A 22,220-nucleotide genomic window follows, 5' to 3' on the forward strand; every position below is an offset into this window, starting at 1 on the left:
TTAATGGCCTATTTAAAATGTTGCTCGACCTAAATAAAGTACAATCATTGTTATAGTTAACCTACAGATTCATTCAGCTAAGGTTGGCCGTCGAACTTAATTTTCGTGACGTTTTGGCAGCTAATGTTATCTTATCAGCTTGACCCGAGACCTTTAGATTGTTTTATTGTTATTACTCACTGTTTCGTGAATTGTTGGCTTGATTTTTTTTCCCTTTTGCCAACATGATAAATGTTTATACCACAATAAGTAGGTAACTAATATCTGTGGGTTTCGCGTACTGTATAAAGTCTACAATCTCATATTCTAGAAGCTGAGTTTGTCAGCTTTCAGTTGACCATGAATGAGTAAATATAAAAAGGCCGACACTCGCGAAATAAATAAGGAAAATTGAGATGTTGATTACTAGATTGTATACGTTTTAAAATATCTAGCAAATTTTTGTAAGTGCGGATTTAATTTCGCTTAGAATTCAAATACTTCGATTTTAACTTATAAGTATAGATCTCAATCCAAGAACCGCAGTTTCTAAAGTTGAAACGAATGTAACTGCTTGATTAACTTTGAGAACAGCCTGCGTTACTGTTATGTAACACATCCGCAGATCTAGAGCCTGGCACGGAGCCAGCCAACGTCTTACTGCAGGATATGACCCCTATTCCTTCGCCAATATGGTATCATTTGTCTTGGACATTTCCAGGGGTAAATGATTCTGAAATGTTAATGTCAACAGTAAATCAAGGGCTCCTGGGAATAGTGCCTCTTTTTTTCTGTTAATCTATTGTTGTAGCAGTTTCAGGAATAGCTTTTTACGTAATGGTGCTTAATTTCTAATTCTTGCTAAGTGAATTTAGTTATTTGCTGTTTTATGTTTATAGCTTTTGCGACACATAACCCACTATAAGTATAAACATTTCTTCAGTTTTACCGATTTTTTATTTGAAAGTTTCTGTTTTTAGGTACTTACTCAGATGGTTTAATTTCAAACTGATATCACTGTATTGACCAAAAACTGAGCACTGCAAATATTTACCGTAATCTTTATCAACTTCTGAACTTACCAATAAGAATTTAAGTGTGCCGTTAGTTATATCCCAACGAAGGACTTGCTATAAGTTTCGTGTTAATTTCCGTCGCCGGTCGTCTGGCTATAAACGGAGATCACGAGCCGATCCATCATCAGTTTGACTCGAAGGAAATAGCAATTTGCCAAAGTGTTACATTACACCATCTCTTGGCCTAGCCTTTATGTGTACTAATATATCGAACGATTACAGTAATACAAAGTTTATAATATCACTTGGCATTGCAAACACCTGGGTTTGTGTCTAAACAACTCGCTTTATTACATTACACATTAAGAAAAATAACAATTTTGACAAAATATTTGTAGTGCGTGCGATCAAAAGTAATCTCGAAAAGTCTAGTCTGAACAGTGTCATAATACTAAAATCTAAGCAAAGAAAAACTGACGCTAATGCATTATGTCACTTGCCAAATGAGATCTCAAGCTAAGACGCTAAGATATAAAGTTCATTTACATCGCTCTAAACATGCGCGAGGACGAAAGAACATCGACTTTTCTATTTTGTTAAAGCTAAAACGTGTATTGTTAGATAAAAAAATGAGTTTGGACAAGTCTCATATACACGTCTATATAGTAGATTGGATTGCCTCTCTAACGCCGGCGCTGCGGTTATCCTGATTGTTTTAAGGATCGTTATCAATTGAGCCCCCGCGTGACAGGACGCCAGTTGTCACTCAATTGTCGTAACCCTGACTAACCTAAGTACCTGCTGATTTATAGTTGACTTCAAGTGTTCCTTGTTTAGGCCACGGTCCTGGCTGAAAAAGAATTTAACATTTAATATTACTTTGTTAAAATATACAAATGGCAATATGTGGAAAATTACAATTTGGCAAGTTTGTTTTGAGTTTATTTCCACTTTGAGGATTGTGAATGTCATGCAGCTTTTGCCAAGCGAGTCAAATGACACTCATTATGCCATAGTTCATGGGAACTGTGAAGAATGAAGATGCCGCGATTAGTTCAGCATTATTAAGACGATAAAATCTAACATTGAAATGTATTTTTTATAGTTAATAGTTGACATTCGACATAATTATAAAACTTTGTAGCCTATTTTGCAGTTTCAGTTTTTATGTACCTTTTGAAAAGCGCGAGCTAACGGCTCAATGTTTTTGATTGAACTTGTACTTCACTTAGGAAATTTTATCTATCAACAGCTCCTTCAATACAATGTTAATCTCTTGTAATAAGTGTGTATTATAATATTAAGCGTTATTATTATTCATATTCATAGATAAAGTAATACAGCTTTGCAGCGACGTACTAGTAAGGGTAGAAACCCTGTCAGACTATCTGAGCATCTCTACGAAAAATGACCCTCATACTACCAGAATTACTTACTAATTCTATGCATAGTTTAACATTATTTAAACATAAAATATATCATAGACTAGCTGTTGCCCGCGACTTCGTCCCCGTGGGTAGAAGATATAAGTTATGATTTATACCTGGCCTGGTTTTTTTCCACATTTTCCATTGCATCTTCGCTCCTATTAGTCGCAGCGTGATGGTTTATAGCCTAAAGCCTTCCTCGATGAATGGTCTATTCAACACAAAAAGATTTTTTCAATTTGGACCAATAGTTGCTGAGATTAGCGCGTTCAAACAAACAAACAAACAAACTCTTCAGCTTTATATATTAGTATAGAAGTATAGATGTGACTAGAGTGCTGATTTGAATATCACTTGTGATTGAATATGGGGTGAAGAGACGTCATTAAGACCGATTTCCGTCATACGCTTTATATGACATCCGTAGGAAATGGTTGAGTCGTGTCGGGCCTTTCATATTTCACTGACACAGGATATTCACTTATCTTATTTGCAACGGCTTGAATTACAAGAAGCAAAGGGTTCGTAACGATACAAAAATTTTCCCCTTTTGAACACTTACTATGTCATTATTCATGTTGACATTTTTCTTTTCAATGTTTTTGAGAGTGCTGACCGAGCGTCTAGCGACAATTATTGCCAAACATACAGATTATTTATAACATTTACGTAAACGATGTCGGCTGGAAGATGGCCAGTATCTTATTTACCACGTGTTAGTTATTACAGCCTATAATTGCGTGATTTCAAAATATTTTTCAATTTTAAAAGTTTTGTGCTAATTGTCTGGCTAGCTTTCTTTTTTTTAATAGGTCATCACAGTGTAGTTCGACCTATTTTACTAGCACTACCTATTATAATTATAAAGTTAAAGATGTATGTTCGAATTCTTAATCTCGACTCATATCATATATCATCGGCTCTGCACATTAACAGCCTGCATAGAATTTATTCGCTTGAACTAAGGAAGTTTAAATACTCGCATTTAGACTTAACAAACGTCAGTGTTGCGACCTTCCGATCAAGGTGAGAGGCTTCTAGGAGCACCTTCTACGATTCGGACTGGTTTTGCGATTTATAAATATCTGCATTTTATTGTAAAGTAATAAAACAACAAAGAGTCCGCATTTGAAGACTTATCTCTTTTAAGTAAAACGTTTTACACCCAGATAGTTATATTGGTCTAATAAACATGGTCCTTTACAAAAAAGAGGATATGACCAAAAGAAATAAAGTTATGAACGATAAAATATAAGCTCACCCATTTGCTCTACTCTCAATTATTTTGAGTACATTATATCACAGTATAAGGATATTTACAATTCGTTCAGTAAATTCAATTTATAACCTATTTCGCCCGTAAATTGGGGAGCGGGAGGAACTCCGCTGCGAACATAACGTAAGTTAAGTACAGTCGACCTTACATCATTGAAAACATTTTACATCGTAAAGCGACTTTATTCCAAAGCAGTACGTGTGAAATTTGTAATAATATGACGCCCTTACCGCGCGGCACCCAGTACTTGCGGTCAGGAAACATTAAATATTAAAATGGCAAGTCCAAACTCACATACATGTATTTTTTATGTTCGTAGACCGACTTCAAATCTCTTATTACTCTGTTAAAGTTTCAGTGGGAACCTTTTTACATTTCCATGTCGACATACTTTTAAAGTACCAAACCGTGTTTTTTGTATTTTTTATTTCATCGCATCTAGTTGCGATTTTTTTATATATCATTTTATATCTCATTCTCCTTCGTTTGGTGCTTTTCTTTATTTAAATTTACACCAAACTCATGAAATAACGCTGTTTCTAAAGGAATAAAATAAATGATGTCGACTTAAAGCCCCAATTAATTTAATAAAATCTCAAAAGGGGAAACTATACAGTAATTACGATCACCATTAGCTGTGTTGCGACTGTTCTGGTTCTATGGAATAATAAACAAAACCTAACTCTTTAGGAATTGTCTTAAGTTGTAGAACAATAAATCAAAGTATTAAATCTCAATCACAATCCATTCGTGTTTCAGATAATTACTAATCTTCGGTTAATTATATCGTTAATGAGTTTCCCAAAGGGTTAAACTTCTGATATTCAAGGCAATTTGTTCTTAAACATTTTAACAGAGTCTTATTAGAATTAACTTTGACGTAAATTAATAATGTTCAAAGTCAATATAAATAGGTCAAGAGAATATTTGGAACCATGTGTTTGCCAATGAGAAAGGTTACCAAGAATAAAGTTCGTTTCCACGATTGATCGCTTGTAACTGCGTAAAATGTATTTGCTATTGAATAGTTCATTTCAAATCATTCAACATTAAGTTTCGAATAGAAAATAACGAAACAATGTTACGTATTGTTCGCTGTATTAATTGGAGCTGTTGTTAACTGAAAAAGCGTTATAGCAATGCATTCGTGCGAATGGGGCTCGTTTTGTAGTCTGTACAAAGTTTGCTTGTAGGTTGGGGCTTGCTACAACGACTTTACATAAAAGTTTAAATGGCCAACATGTTATTCTACGACCGTTTTTTGTTATTTTTGTTCGAAAATTTCAGTTCGCATACTTCCTTTAATTTCTGACAAAGGATTTTTTTTTAAATCAAAGATTAAATCTGAGGAATGTTATCTGTTTTGGAGATCAGTTGAAAGGTGAATTATTTTTTCTGTTTTCTTTGTTTTGTGTAAATAGAGTGAAGGAACACGTTACACGGGTCATATTTACTTAACGTAATTTATGCTTGGACAGGTTTAGCTTCTTATGGATGGTTTAATATTACAATGCGGGTTCAACGAATAGGAGAAATGGGGGTAATGCAGGTTGACGCTGTGCAGATGACCCTGTTGCAAAACAGGTCACGTGATGCTGTGGTTCAACCTACTTACAGGATACAGATTTATCTCATGTAGCCATATTCGTAAATCCTATTATACACGTTTTATACTAACACAGTATTTACCGAAAATAGTGCCAAGGTTGTTCCGAAAATATACTAAATCTACACCCGGATTTAGGTACGTTATGACTGCAATATTCCACGTAAGAAGTATTCATCTCAAAACCTTTTAAGCATTGTGCTCGTTTTTTTTTTAATTTTATTTAAGAAGAAGAAAACACTATTCCATAATGGAAACACCGGCTAGTAGCCCGTAGTGACAATTCTTTAATCGTTTTCTTTGACAGAAATAGCTCAGGTGATGGCTTATTGATTTTCGATAAGTGCCGTGACTTAATTATGTCACTCTCATAAATTTCCATTCCAAGAACATTTCGATCCCATCAGCTTGAACGATTATAGGAATTTTACTTGTTTAGGAAAAGCTGTTATTTCATAGTATAAAAAAAACTATTTAAAAAAAAAGACTACAAATGTTGGTTATGACAGGTACCCTTTTGCGCTTGGACATGTTTACACGTCACAAAAACGACTGACATCACAGAAACGTGCTTGTTATGTAAGGTGGCTTCCTAAGCAGAAGCTCATGTAACAGGCTATTAAAAACCGCCATGTGAACTTAATAGGGTTCCCTAGAACTGCTAACTCCGCAAAAAGAGGGTTTATCTTTGATGTATTAATTACTTTACGTTGTGTAGCGAACTCCCATTTATTTAATCTACAGCTGTCTCTTGGGTTCACAAACACGTGCCCGTTTTGAAATGAATGAAAAATGTTTTCAGGGTTTATTATTCGGTGTTCTCAGTACTACTTACATATTTATTTATACGAAGCCTGTTATTGCTGCCCAAGTTCCAAAGTTGGAAAATTTCGGCTTTTCACAGCATAAAAGTTTACCGAAACGTCCAAACTTCAGTGATTTAAACTTAATTTGCAAACAAAGGTATAACAGGCATATTGTGAACGGACTTGGTTGTTTGTTTCGAAAAGGTTACAAGTATTGCTATAGGTCAACGGGACAAAAGGCAAGTCGACGTCAATGCCGACGTGCTCAAGAGCTTATTGATAGTCTTTAGTTCTTGCCTAGAGAGGATTTATCAGCACATTTTTCATTTCCTCTATAAGTGACAGAAAGCGATTGCTTGAGTATTTTACAATAAATATGTTTAATTAACGTTATAAGCTTTCACTTCGGCCAAAAACTGCGCTTATCACAATTTTAGTTAATAGACTTTTGGGACTCCTGAAGTTGTCATATTACCTTTATGAATCTTTGTCTGATCTTGATCTTGTATAATTAACTGCAATCTGCTGGAATTAATCAGTGACTCTAGTTGCCGACCCTAAATTGAAACAATTAAGGGAGTAGGTGGTGGAGGTCGAGTTAATTTGGATTAAGGACGTACTGCGTCGTTGGAAATCTCGGAACGGACGGAATGCTTGGCTAATGTGACGTTTGAACTTAATTATGTAAAGTAATTAATACGGTTTAATTATGACGCGAAATTAACTTTATCTTTGATGATGATACTGACGTACTCTTGTGAAGTCCTTAATAACAAAATGTTATTAAGCACTCAAGTTATTTGATTTAGCCTTGTTTAAATATACTCAATTATAATACTACACATAATTAAGTATATTATATGATACTAAAGCATTACCAAGGAAAGGAACAGTGTGAAAATTTGTTTTGAATGAAAATGTGTGAAAAATATTTTTTATTGATTGTGTAGGATTTTTATGATTTTTGAGTTATTGTCGGTAACAAGCGATGAAACCATAGTTGCTGAAGATCATTTCTTAAAATATCAATGGAAACTCTCGTGACAATGCGACAGTTGAATGTTCTTTAACTTATGTTCATGTTCACATCTATAAATACGAGGCGCGTTCTTTGCATGGCCTCTCCCGCCTTGTCCATTGTACACCAATCAGCGTGCTCTGCAGATCGACGATTTAGCACTTGGAGCATCCGCTGCAGATGGACGAACGTCCATTATACTCGTTTCCTATTTCAGTAGATAGAAAAGAGCCAATTAGAGACGGTACTGGGCGCTCGGCTTATTCGTATGTGCGTAGGTCAGGTGACAAGTCGTTGGAAATAAATCAAATCTTGGTGTGCAATGGTAAAGATATTACTTTGTTAGTTTGCGTTTGCCGAGTGTTGGTGCCTATAGTCTAGTATCTATGTCTGGAGTTACCGCGATAACGCTATCGATAAAGTTTTTGTGAATGTAACATGTGTGTTTTTCGTGTTGCAGCATGAGGTCACGGCGGTGGTGTGGTGTCCGCATGGAAGCCCGGCGGACTGGTGATCACGCGCTGCACACGCTGCGCGCGCAGTTCCGCCGCGCCCTGCCGGAATGGACCGCGCGCGCCTCTCGCCGCCGCCGGACTGCGCGAACCATCGGCCGCTCCAAGGAGGACCCCGCGAAACCCTCGATACCGCAGCCCCGCCCGCGGAGGCCTTAAGCGAACCAGAGACTCCGCGGCCCGCGCCGCGCGCGCTTCCTTCCATCCCCGAGAGCGAACCCTTGCTCCGCGATCCACTCAGTGTCAGTGCTATCAGTGAGAATGTCTCGCGAAAACACAACGGGCGGCCGCTGCACGTGCAGTTCGACGCGCAGTCGCCGCCCGCGCCCGTGTCCGTGTCGGGCTCCAGCACCAGCTCCAGCTCCGACGACGAGGACGTGTCCATCGCAGAGGCGCGCCCACCCGACGGCGGCTGGGGCTGGGTTGTCGTCTTTGCCTCCTTCATGGTTAACCTTATCGCCGACGGTATTACATTCAGCTTCGGCGTATTCTTTCCGCACTTTTTGGAGTATTTCGGCGAGAGTAAAGGAAAGACGGCCTGGATCGCCGGCATCTTCATGGCGATGCCGCTCTTGTCCGGGCCGATCGCTAGCTTTCTCACGGACAGGTACGGCTGTCGAAGAGTGACGATATGCGGCTCGATACTAGCTGCCATAGGATTCGTCATATCCGCTTTTGTAGACAATATGGAGACGTTGTTTTTGACATTCGGCATCATGGCCGGATTTGGATTGAGCCTGTGTTACGTTGCGGCTGTAGTCATAGTCGCGTATTATTTTGAAAAGAAACGTTCTTTAGCCACCGGAATTTCGGTCTGCGGGAGTGGCATCGGAACCTTCGTGTTTGCTCCTTTGACCTATGTATTATTAGATGAGTATGGGTGGCGTGGAACTACGTTAATATTAGCTGGTTTGTTCCTAAATATGGCAGTGTGTGGACTTTTGTTCAGAGACTTGCCGTGGACGACTACGATGAATGAGGAAAGGGCTAAAGAGAGGAAAAGGAGACGAGAAAGGAAACGGAATAAGCGTTTCGGTTCATCAGCGGATAGTTTTTCTGACAGTAAAAGTAGCGCTGCCGGCTCTACTAAAGTAAACGAAGCCGCCGATATTGAGGCGGTAACATCACCAATAGTACCCCAGTTCAGCTCTCTAGTAGACTTACCGACGTTCATGACAGGCGGGGAGGGAGTGTCGCTCGAGGTGTTCGAGTTGATGTCGAACAGGGGCCGGGCGTATGCCATCCTAGCGCAGAACTACCCCGGCGTCATGCTCCCCTCGAGGAGCTTCAGTGACAGCGGAAGACTTCACGAGCAATCTCCTCCTAGAGCTTTAATGTCGCCGGGAACCGCTTCTCCGGGAGCGTTGTCCCCTTCATCTATACCACGAACGCAAGAGCCAAGCTCGGCGCCAATAAACGATAAAGCTGCGCTGTCGCTGTGGCTCCGCCGACAGACCTCGGGCTCCACGAAGAAACCACCAGCGTTCCTCAAAGACCTGAGAGTCCATCGGCACTCGCTCACGTACAGGGGAGCGATGCTCAACATCAACAGATACAGGCTCAGAGCGTCCTCCTGTCCCAACATCTTCAGGAACTCTATGACAACCATTGCTAAAGAAAAGGTGAGGACCTATTAAATTTCTTAATATTTAGCAGCCACGTTGGAAATTCAGAATCCCTGATTAATTATTTAGCATTCATGCCTTCATAAGTCACTTATAATTCATAACGTTTTCCAGCTACAATGGTACGCCGGTTTGTGGGACTTCTGGGACCTCGTCGTGGACGTGCTGGACTTCTCCCACTTCGCGAACCCTGCTTTCTTGGTGTTCGCCATCTCCAACTTCCTGCTGTACATGTGGTACGACGTGCCCTACGTGTACATCGCCGACAACGGTATGAGCATGGGCTTCAACGAGTCCCAGGCCTCCATGCTCATCTCTATCATTGGAATCCTCAACATGTTTGGAGAGGTGAGACCTATGTAATTTGGTTGATCTGGGTATAAAGCAAATACCGATAATAATGTCATCCATCAACATCCTTACCTACTTACCAAAACCAGTTCATTTTTCCATATCATGCAATAACCAATATTTGTTCTGATAGCATTATCTGCGTACAATTTGTAGAGGAAGCAACAATTGTAGTTTACTTGTGTTTAATCTTATCACTCGTTATCTAGAGTGGCAGGCATTGTTTAACTTGACCCATTTAAATCATCTTCAAGCTAACTGATAACTGGCAGATAACGCTGACGGATCGTTACGCAATTATTGTTAATTGCACGTGTCAATTCATATAGATTATGGGCTCTACAATGTAAATACATTTTATTTATAGTTCATGATGATCCAGAAATGGAAAAGCCACTTCTAATTTTACCATTGTAAAAAATTAATCACAGTTATTCTCACTACACATATAGTGATGTGGAAAATTTATACTGATATCTTAGATTAAGATTTCGTAAATTAAGATAAGGTTCATTAAGAAATTATAGTTTATCAATTCCACTAGTGAGTAGGTATATTTGATACCTAATCAAATAAGCTTTCGAAACATCTAAAAGGTGGCGTAAAATCAATATTTTAATGATACTTTATCATTAAAATATTGATTTAATCGACGATCATCGAGTACTAGGGAAAGGAAATGACGGAACGAAGATATTATTGATAGACTGAATAGAATCAAAAGAAAACGAAACCAGCGTTAGGACTGGTATTCTCACAATTTTTTCCTTCACTGTTGTCAGTCTTCGCTACGATTATAAACAACAGGCATTAAGTAAGAGCCCTTGTCCCGTAGATCCTGCTGGGCTGGGTGGGCGACTTCGCGTGGGTGAACGCGAGCATGGTGTACGCGGGCTGCATGGTGTTGTGCGGGCTGGTGACGCTGGTCATGCCGCTGCTGCACTCGTACGGCGCGCTGGCCGCCGCCTCGGGCGCCTTCGGGGCCGCCATCGCCGCCAACTACTCGCTCACCAGCATCATCCTGGTCGAGCAGATCACGCTCGAGAAGTTCACCAACGCGTATGGGCTGCTGCTGCTCATGCAGGGCCTGGCTAACCTCATAGGACCTCCCTTAGCCGGTAAATGATTTTCTATTCATTATTACATTAATTTACCTGACATCATTTTCCATAGTAGTTTTTAAACTAGTTTAATCCTTGTAAAATGATCTCCATTCACCGATATTCAAATCAAATGGAACACATAAACTATTGTCATATGCTGGGATCAAATCTGCGGCAAGTTGCAGACAGCAGTCATTCTCGTGATTACTTGTACCACTCGACTATTCGTGCATGCACAATATACTCACTACAATACTAATGTAATGTCGGTTGACAACAGCACATCTCATAACAGGTGACATAACACTAAAAGATAACATTGTTCTCGCAACAGATCATTGTATGTATAACAATATTGTATAATCTATTCATTATTGATTTAACCGTAACTAAGCCTCTAGCCAGGCTGCCTGTTTTGTTATACCTTTTGTATGATTACTAATGTTGCTTACATCTCATTCAAAAGAGGCACCTACTTAGCTGCTGTCTGTTATATTAACATAATATAATTTAGTACCTAAAGGGTTTTTCAGATTGATTTGATGTCAAATTTCATCACACTGAATGTGTTTAGTTGAAAATCAATTTCACTGTCTTGCCAATAGCAATGTTCATATATGGACTCACGGGCCAGAAATGATTAAAATTAATAATAAGGCTAAACCAGTCTAATAGTTTGTTTGTTTATCTGCTTAATCATGTAAATGTGACCCTACAGGCTGGGTGTACGACGTGACGGGGTCGTACGACCTGTCGTTCTACCTGGCGGGAGTGTTCATCGGCGTGTCGGGGCTGGTGCTGCTGCTGACGCCGCTGCTGGCGCGGCGCCGCGCGCTCGGCGACAAGCACGACGCGCAGCTCAAGCACAACGGGAAGCTGCTCGTCTAGGCGGACACGTGTCACTACTTCACTAACACACCGGCTTCTAACAGGCAGCTGTCTATTAAACACATTTCTGGTGGTATATTAGTAAACCATCTTAATGATTAACGTTTGATAGAACAAATAACCGGGAGTATATGACATTGTTTCCTTACTGTCAGAGATGCTCGAATTTCGAACCCCAAAGAGGTCCTAATCGTGAGGTAATTTTGTAGCACCCACTATGTCTATCGAAAATTTGACAAGACTGTCTCCAACATTTGCCCAGTGCTTAGACTAGGCGTGGCTTGACAGCAATATTAAATTAAACTTTGATATATACTTACCGTCGCTCGAATATTCGCGGAATAACGTGTTCATAAAGTACTCGGACGTCTACCAGCAATCATGGTAGTAAAATAATTATTTATTTTAACATTTTCATGCATCGCAGTGATGCGTCTACAGTCTTCATTAATTATCTTATTTGTTTTGTAATGTCCTGTATTCAATTGAAATATAATTTAGCGTATCTCTTCTATTGTATGGTCCTTGGATATATATTTAATTAAATAATGATGCCAAACGTATTATATTAAATCTAATTAATACATTTTAATTTCGTGTGACAACTTATTTAAAGAATTCATATAAAATCTTAAAGCAATAATGTACCCAGTTTTACTATTATGGTCAATTTTTTCGCTATTTATAAGTAAAAGGCACTTGTCATTCGCAACAATATTTTACAATTGCAGGCTATATACTCTTTCAGAATTTTGTCATTGTCATTTAAGGAGTTTGCTTAGCTTTTGTAACAAATTACTTTTACAATCAAAGCGAAATTCATCGGGTAGTTTTTAGTAAACGCAAAGTTGTTGAAACCGTGACGTACAAGAAAATATTAATAGTTTAGAAAACCTGTCTTCTAAAGGTAATTGAAACAAATGCCTAATAGGAAAAGCTGGAATGATAGTCCTTGATGCGACAGTAATAATATAAGATTGTTTGATTGCTAGAAAATTGAATCGAATTTTAAAGTAAAGAAAAATATTGTATGTAAATTAAAAAGGAACAAAGTTGTGACTTTAGAAGCACTCGTAGGCTCTAATTAAAATTTTGAATTAATTAGAAGTATTTTTAAGAACATTTGAAAATGTAAGAATAATTCAATCAAAGGATGCACTGTCAGAGAATTAATTATTACCAGCTATTCCAATGTTAGCGTAAATATAACTTATATTCAAAGGCTTTTTAAAGGCGACTTTGACAGTGTAAACACCTAATGACGTTCAAAACTTACTTTGATGACGTTTAATGCTTAATCATTACTCGCGTAAGATTTAACAAATTACTAACCCAGACTTACACAATATTGTGAAATTAAATATTAGAAATTTTAAAGATGTATCACCAAAGACTGCCCATGTTCGGAATATTGTGAATTAAAAACCTTCCTGTAGTTATATCAAGATTAGATTAGAGGCTGAACACTGACGTCCTTTGCCTATAAACCTGTATTTTCTTTTAAGTAGACAATTAGCAAAGGAAGTTTGCTGTTCAGCCAATATTTAAAAGTTTTCAGTAGAGATGTTCCGTTTGATGCGACGCGACGTAGGTAATTGTTTAAACAATTACGTTTTCCTTAAGTAAAAAAAAACTGCCCTTAATGTAAACTAAACGGCAAAGTAAAGTAATTTACTTTATATTAGAGTCGCATGAATTTATACTTTTTATTACGATACGGATATATATAATCGAATGATTATAGTATGTAAGTTATAATTCGAGGAAAAAATAAAACAAATTACGTACCAAAAAAATGTTATCATGTAGCTTTGTTTGAATTTTCTGTAGTTTTAGGTGTTACATTAGATTTTAATGCCTGCGACGCTAACAGTAAGCGACTGTATCACTTATAAACAAACCTTTTCAATTTATAACATTTACATAATATAACCCCGATGGAATCTCCCTTCCTTACGACGCATTACACCAGATGCCTTTATAAGACTTTCTAACATATTAATATACCTAGTGCTATTTCATAAAAGACACAAAATAATAGTTTTAGTATCCATAACTATTCTATATATTGATATCCATACCGTGCGTTGTATCGATACCAAACTCCTCGTTTCGAGACATGTGAAGCTAATCGATTAGATTTTGACGATCGATAATTTGGTATCGATTCTCGAGACGATATGGAACACATCTTTCGTGACTTCCACAGTATTTTAAACCTTATTCAATAACAAGTTATGCCAATATCATGACAAATGTTTTAAATGCGATTATTATAAAATGTTATTTGTGATATTGATAGAATTTAATTTTATAAGAATTTAATCCGAATCGGTGAGCTCTTGCCAAATTAATATGGGTGTGTAATTTGTTCTTAAAGTATGTTCTTGTTGTGTACTGTAGCAACTAATATGTATGTATAATATGTTGATAAATGAATATATATCAGGAAATATGTTTGTGGTCCCGTTTGCCGTAGGAATTTAATCATTACTTACACAAAACTAATCTCTCAAAAAGAAGTAATCCAAGGGACTAAATAATAAGTAAAGTAGAAATGTTATTTTTAAACTTGACAAGAGATATTTCTCGAAAAATAATCTACCTCCTACGGTAAATATAAATTCGTGTGTCTGTTACAATATGTAGTTATAATTACATCAAGTATAATAATGTTTCGTTTGCAACTGTCGGCCCCGGCATGTAAGTGATTGTACTAAACGGGTATACAAACAAATGTATTATGTATATATCTGATGCACTCTGTCGTGTGTACGTTAGTAAAATTCTTTTTTGAATTTATTTTACCTTTGTTTTATTTTGTTTGGAGACAGCATGAACCTTCTTTAATATGTTTTTTAGTTGCTTGTTTAAAACATAGACGAACACTCAATTTACTTTATCTATCTTCTCAATGTTTAGCAAGAGAAGTGATTAAGTATTATTTCCTTTCAAAAACTATGCTATATTTATGATTATTTATCACTACGGTTCTATATATTTATATGATACATGATACCTATTTCTCGTGATAGTCCTACTAGTTTCACTTGAAACTATTCAGGCAATCCCAAGTGAGTTAACAGTTATGACAAATTATAATATTTATGTTTATATTGACTATTATTAACTCTGTTAAGTAAAAATATAATTTGTGTTGATCGTGGCGTGTCGTTCTTGTATCAATAATATAATGTCAACTAAAATGTGATATAAAATGACAACTTTTAACAAAATCGTAGTAATTATAAGAGTGACTTAATACTAATTCGGACTTCGTAGCTGCTGATTGAAAGTTACTTTCAGATTAAAAGAATATAGATATTTACCTGTACAACTTAAATAATTATAAGAAACGAGTCTACACCATTAAAATTACGTCTTTCTAAAACATTTTGGAAATAACACAACATTTAACATTAAAATTACTCATTGAAAGTTCTTCCATAGTATTTTTTGCACACTTTAGAATCCAGCACAAATTAGAATTGATACGGTTGTTAATTAAAGACTTACTGCAAAATCGTATAAATCAAGGTCTTAATATAGCATTACACAATTTGTATTTTTAAAATATTTAATATCATAAAAATCAATACAAAAATTAAATAGGTAACTTACCCTTGAATACTTATACTTGAATTAATAAGTCGCATTTAAGATTTTACATATTTACCTAAACAAAATGTGATTATTATAACAGTTTACACCAAAAATAAGCAATCATTTACCCAATATTAGATGGTAGTAAGTCAAATTTAAATATTTATGAATGATTACGTAGGCGATGTTGAATAAATACCTCAGTAAATAGCGTTGCATTTATCAGACGAGGTCTTTTTGAATTGGCTATTAAAACCCTTATTATTAAGAGATTCGTACTTGTATTATTATAATAAAGACCATTTTAGCTTGAATTTGTTGTTTAATTATACCTTTATATCACCGTCTTATTTAGGGCTAATGCAAACTAAGTGGAATAGAATATAAATAGAAAATACGTACAAATTAATTTTGTGGCTTGATGTCGAGATTTATCTAAAGCGCTTTTTTTCAAAGAAATAATAAAGATTTCAATTAACTTTCTATGCAGATTCGCATACCTTTTGCTGTTTTTTTTAATATGCACTAAATAAATTACACGTTTTTACAAGAAGGCTGTTTCGACGGTTATAAAAATCATAAAATGATGATCTTTAAAACTAAAGTCAATACTGTCGTTAGATGTAGAAACAACTTCTTGAAGGAACAACAATGGAATATTAATATATGCAATATAAAATTCATTAACCAATTCAGGTGCGGTTTTAATTTATCTAACGAGTCATGGCTGGCTTAAGGCTCCTGTTTAATATTCAACAGCTGCTCAAAAGACAAACGTAATTAAATTACTTCACGTTACCTATATCACGTTTTCAATTTATTATTCTATGACGACTGACGCAGTATTTTGTTTCTGTTCGCGCCGGGACCGTGAATTATTAATGTTATGTTTACGCACAGATGTTCAGGCTGTATAATGTAGATGCCTGTTGTAGCTACACGGTAGTAAGGTAAGGGAGGATGCGGAATAGATAAATTAATTAGTCAGATTGCACTGCTGTTTGTAAGTAATTAGTCGATAGATGGAATTCCGGATTTATTCTCAAATATCGAATAATTTACTACGTTGCGTTCTTTCGTTTGAGAGCTAATAGAGTAAATTGAAATAAAAAGAAATTGGTAAATGCACAAAATATCATGTTAATTACCATTTGGCCGAGACTACGACGATTAACTATTTGTAATGTGCTGACGTCCACATCTCCGCATCGACTATACTTAGGTAGGTACTATGAGCACAATATTGATAAAGGTATTGTGATAGCCCAAAAGCCATCGAACCTCCACCCGAGTGGGGTGTAGCAACCAATAAGAATTTCCTATCTGTTGCATTTTGTAGTTTATAAAAGTGGTTTACAAATTGCGGGGCCTTTACAGCAGGGTTTCGGGCAAAAGGTCGTCTTATCAACAAACAGAATATGTGGACGATAAGTATGCTGATAGGATGTTACAGAAAGTATTGGTGAAATTCTAGGACTGTATGTCGGTATATAGGTACTTTGTTTGACTATTCTCATTTTGCGCTGTAGTGGGTGTTTGACTCTGAGCTGAGATGGAAGGTTAGCGGATAAGCTATTTTCTTTTAGTAGGAGAGAAATATCAAAAAATCTAAATTAATGGTATGTTAAATAAACAAAAATCAAAACCCCGTTTTAAAGTTATACTATTTTGCATGCAGTAATTAGTAACACCGACTGCTATTCCGGAGGTCGTGGGTTCGATTACTCACCCAAAACAAAAGTTTGAGTGACGATCACAATAATTTTTATTCGTTTATGTGTAATTTGTCTAAGTATATCTATATACTAATATATAAACCTGAAGAGTTTGTTTGTTTGTTTGAACGCGCTAATCTCAGGAACTACTGGTCCAAATTGAAAAATTCTTTTTGTGTTGAGTAGACAATTAATCGAGGAAGGCTTTAGGCTATAAACCATCACGCTGCGACTAATAGGAGCGAAGATACAATGGAAAATGTGAAAAAAAACAGGACGGGTATAAATCATAACTTACATCTTCTTCTACCCACGGGAACGAAGTCGCGGGCAACAGCTAGTTTTGTATATAATTTCAAATTTACGTATAGGTAAGTATGTTTATCAGTTACTCGTAATACAAGCTTTGCTAAGATTGAGTCCAAAAGGCATTGTATGAAAGATTGCACAGTTGGTAAATTAGAAATGACAATACAGAATCCATTTTTAAACCTACTTTGCGAAAAAACAACAGTGAATACTCGACGGAATCTTTAGCTGTTTCCCTAGGCTAGGTTTAAGACAATTCCCCACAACGTTACTGCTGTGACTACTAACTGCCGAGTGCCGTGACACGCAAAGCCCCCGGGACTCCTGGCCGACACTCTCAAAGGTATTGTAACTCAACTTGTATTGCTTGCTTTAAATTCCCTTTACAAGCAGAGAACTTATGTAAAACATTTGCCGATCACTCGTGTATTGTGCCTACATGTCACGTGTCAACGTGTCTCAGCAACAAAGTCGTTGGTAAAACCAACCGTGAGTATAAGTTTTTGGGATTTGATATTTGTACGAGACTTAAATTTATATTTTAGGTATGAATTAACTTACGGCGTCTTGTAAGAGCTAAGTGGACTGAAAAGCAGTATTTACGAGCCAATCTTACCGAAGAGCAGAAGCAAAATGAACGGTGGTTAGTCTCTATGAGTGTACAAAAAATAGTTTTTCATACCTGCGATTGTTAGATTAATTGTATGTAACTCAGCAAAAAATAAATGCTTGATGTATTATGAGCATAAAAAAGGAACAATAAAGTGTAGTGTAGCTAGTTCAATTGGTTTTATTTGTTGACTATGCAAAACGGACGCGGAAAAACGAACAAATTCAATAGGCTAGCGGAAACGGCCGGAAAACAGTCTACAAAGTAGTTTTTGACGTCAGGTTACCTACATGCGTGTTCCAAACTCAAACGAATAGATTTTTAGTTTTGAATTTTGAAACACTGGCTGGTGAGGATTTAGTTTAGTCAACTTGTAAACTGACGTTAATACTTTTTTATAAGTTTAATTATTGTCGTTGGTTGTTTGAAAGTAAAATCATTTGATTATTAGTACGATTGGTACCATCGACTGCCTATTGACGATTTTAAAACTAAAACATTAAGTTCTTGAATTGAAAATAAGAAGAAAAAAAAGCAAGAACTTATTGAGGGAATTAAAAAAAACTGGAAACCTTTTCTTCATTCTATAACTTTAACGATCTTCGTTTTATCGTCTTTTCTGTACAATGTAGAAGAATAACTAAGGAAAATATATCTTAGAAATATAGTCTAGCCGATATTGTCCTTCTCTTCGGAAGATTCAATAGCTCGGCAAGATCGAATTGACGTGGAAAGGAATCTGTTACCGTCATGTCACAGAAATCCGGGCGAGATTACATTTGGCGCGGATATCCGGATAATAATCTACCAGGGAAACATAGTCTTTGACGGAATGTTTCTATTGAGGTCCGAAAAAAAGGTTTAATGTTAAAGTAACTTATTTTACGAAATCTACAAGTCTAAGCTGTCCAGTCAGCTAGCTAAGCCTTTATTAAAAAGCCTGGGTCACAAATATCAAATAAGTTGAATGAAAAAACAAATCAGGTGGGTAACAAATAAATTTGAAGGGCAGGGGGTTTACCTTACTACTGTCGACTGTCGTTTTAAAAACGATTGGAAGAATAAAGATCTAACATTCTCGACACACCTATCTTGGATGTCGAACTCCAAGTTTACCAAACTCACTTCACTTGTTTTGCTAAAATTATTAGATACGATTGTGGTGCGGAGCTTGTCGTGCATAAAACCGACGTCCTTATACCATCCTTTGATCTCAGACTGCAGTCTGTCAAGATGTTTTGCTGCAGACGTAAAATAAACTGCTTTATTATCAAGAAATCCGTTTTCCACAAACAAGTTTATATAAAACGTGACCTGTCGTGTTCTTTGACCTCTCGACAAAGGATAGCAGGATTTTCCATTATACCAGTGAAGAATAAAAGAAGATGATCAAAATCAGATATTAAGTACAAATGAACAAGGTTCGCGTCAGAATTGTTTTGTTTTTCAACTGTACTGGGTTGTCTGGCTCTTCGGTTCGCATATTTTTTAATAAATAACGTCACACAGTTCTTGCGCGAACTTCGTTCTTAATTTATTTAATTTCTCTTTTTGATCCTTTTGCTGTTGAATGTACTGGGGTTTGCAGGAATCAAAGTATGACATCCAAAACAAAAAAAATAATAAAAGGTTAAGAATTCTATAATTTTGTACATGTGGGAGTTTAAAAATACAATGTAGTTCTCCTGTTTTTACTATATCTTTCTTCTCCCAAAAAGTCACCCAAAAAACAAAACACAGCTCTGTTTTATACCGCGTACCTTCATACCTCAAATTCACATATAAATGTAACATAAGTATTATGTAGCTCGCTATCATGGAGCCCTGAGATAAGCAGCGATGCTTGATCCAGTGTTCCTTGGACGTGTGCTCATCAGTATGCCGAGGGGAACGCAGCCTATCTTGAGTTAAGGAGTTATGCGATGGGGCTGAACGGTCATATTTTTTGTATGAGCACCTCGGAGGCAGGGTGCACGGACTGCCGATTGTGATATGTGGAGGTTTTAATTAATTTCGTGACGTGACAATAACTTATTTATCTATTGTCATAGATTAGAATGTGCCTAGCGTTGCATGTGTTGGTGAAATCTATACATAGGCTCTCATATTCTATTCGATCTCTCTATTAGCCTCTCACATATTCTATAGCCTATCATATACTTTCTAAAGTTATAAGACTAAAGGTATTTCGCGTCGTAATTCTTTTAGAAAAGTCATAAAAGGACATGATAATAAAGGCTGATTTCATATAAGTAGATCGTGTTCCATCGTAAAAATATAAACATAATATCTCTGAAATAAAAATAATATGAGATAATGGATGGTACCTTTACGGTTCATGGGATTAATGAGTAGGCATCCTTTTATACAGTCAACGAAAATGTCATAAAATATGGCAGTAAAGTTGTCTTCAGTATCGTTTTATATCTAAAACCTGCCATTCTAAAATGTTTATACATGTTTCGTTAAGAAAACTAATAAAAATGTTGCATGAAAAATAACTCTTTCGTATATCATTCATAATGGAATGTCACGTAATACATCGCGCTTAGGGTTGTCAAACAAAGAGTAAAGTCAACAAGGAGTACACAGCTTGCGACGAAGTATTAAGTTTTCGATGTTCTTTTTTTTCATAAACCGAAATGTACAAATTACGAGAGCAAAGTATTCCAATTACTTACACGTTTGCAACGAAAAACTGTTTAGTTTTGACACTTAATCATCACTGTAGTGCACAAAACTCACAGCCACTTGTTACATTTTTATTCGTAATCAAAACATTGAAGATTAACAGCAGTCCACATAATCTATACATATAATAAAATTGTAGAAAACTGAAAACTGTACATTGAATATTAAAAAAAAAGAATAGTTGGAGGGTGGTCTACGAACGATTCCGATGCCGAAAATATGATTTTTAGAATTTTTGTCTGTTTGTCTGTTTGTCTGTATGTATGTCCGGAAAGATCTCGGAAAGTACTCGATAGATTTGATTCATATTTTCAGAGAATATCAACAAGAGGTCCGGTCAACATACTTTTTACTTATTATCTCGCTTTTCGTTACAGGGGGTGAGCAGGAGCCTTTTATATCTATACACAAATATCAAATTATCTCATAAACTACTGAATATATTTCGTTCAAATTTTGCATGAACCTTATCGTACACATGATACAACAAATATACAAAAAACATAACGCTGCTATGCAGGGGGCACGAGCAGTAAAGTTTTAAATTTTTGGACTCACCCGTAACATCGTGTAATACAATTATGAAGTGTATTTTCATCCCATTGAGTAGTAGGCAGCACGGTCATCAATTTACTCAAAAAACATCACGCTATTTATCTTAAGACTTTTGGCAGAGCAATAATATATTTTTTCGAAAGTAAATCATTTTCACAAAATCAGTCATTTTATTCTCTTTCAAGTCTAACGTAGACCTAGCGCGACAATAATTAAAATAAAAGAAACATAAACTATTAATACTTTTATTATTATTCTTTTGATGCAAATGTTACTTCGTAATCGGTACATTCTTGAAACAAAGAAACATAAATTATTTTTATTTTTATTGGTGTACTAAAATTACTCAAGTTCAAATGTGGAATGCCGTAATATGATTTTGTGTTTATTTACGATAGGTGTATATACCTATGTTTTTAGCTCGGTAATGTTGGCGATGCTACTTCAAGATAAAAGAATTCGTAGTGACACTCAACCCAAAGTTGCATGTAGTTCACATTGATCTCATCTATAATTATGCATAACAATAAATTACTGAACGACACAGTTAATTATATTACCTTGGTTCATCTGTAACAACTAGCAACAAAAATATAAACTTTCAAACAAAAAAGCCTTTCAAACAATTAAATAATGTTTTCTTAAATTTGCAACATTACATAGGCCAAAAGTATTTCGGATAGAAAAGCCCAGAAAACTTGCATAAAAACTTCATAATAGGTATGCAATGTGAAAGATCTATAAGACCAAAGCTATCAATTAATAAGAGCGTACGCTAGACGGTTTTTGACATTACGTATCTATTGATAGAACAATGTCTACTGATACCTGGGATTTTTCAAAATTTTAACGATTTGATTGGTCTACATCCGCCATTACAGAGACTGCACACGTGGCCCTTCCAAAAATTCCTGTAACAATTTATTGTAATCTCTACTATTATCCTATTACTATTCTATTACTATTACTCTATTTAAAATTTTCTTCTTTCGTACCCTTTTAAAAACAGGGGAAGGAACAAGACTGAATGAATTTCTGAGATCCCAAAGCTAAGCCGACGAGGATTAGGAACATATTTTTGGAAATTTCCCCAATAAGGCTGATAATAGCGTGTAGCTATCAGCACTTAC

At 36.1% G+C, this 22,220-nt stretch overlaps 1 protein-coding gene across 3 annotated transcripts in view; it reads left to right on the forward strand.

Annotated features, from left to right (window-relative positions):
* Positions 1-15,524, forward strand: part of LOC113494844 (monocarboxylate transporter 10-like) — a 32,499-nt gene extending 16,975 nt beyond the window's left edge. For 2 of the 3 annotated variants that reach the window (XM_026873344.1, XM_026873345.1), the window contains exons 2-5: positions 7,589-9,262; positions 9,380-9,613; positions 10,452-10,734; positions 11,438-15,524. In XM_026873344.1, the coding sequence (XP_026729145.1) occupies positions 7,691-9,262; positions 9,380-9,613; positions 10,452-10,734; positions 11,438-11,607 (2,259 nt within the window). In that variant the 5' untranslated portion in view covers positions 7,589-7,690 and the 3' untranslated portion in view covers positions 11,608-15,524. Of the gene's footprint in view, positions 1-7,067; positions 7,454-7,588; positions 9,263-9,379; positions 9,614-10,451; positions 10,735-11,437 lie in introns of those variants that run through there. The other variant, XM_026873346.1, reaches the window with a different exon arrangement.
* The last annotated feature ends 6,696 nt before the right edge of the window (positions 15,525-22,220 follow it).

Source organism: Trichoplusia ni, chromosome 6, assembly GCF_003590095.1.
Source record: "Trichoplusia ni isolate ovarian cell line Hi5 chromosome 6, tn1, whole genome shotgun sequence".
NCBI lineage: Eukaryota > Metazoa > Arthropoda > Insecta > Lepidoptera > Noctuidae > Trichoplusia > Trichoplusia ni.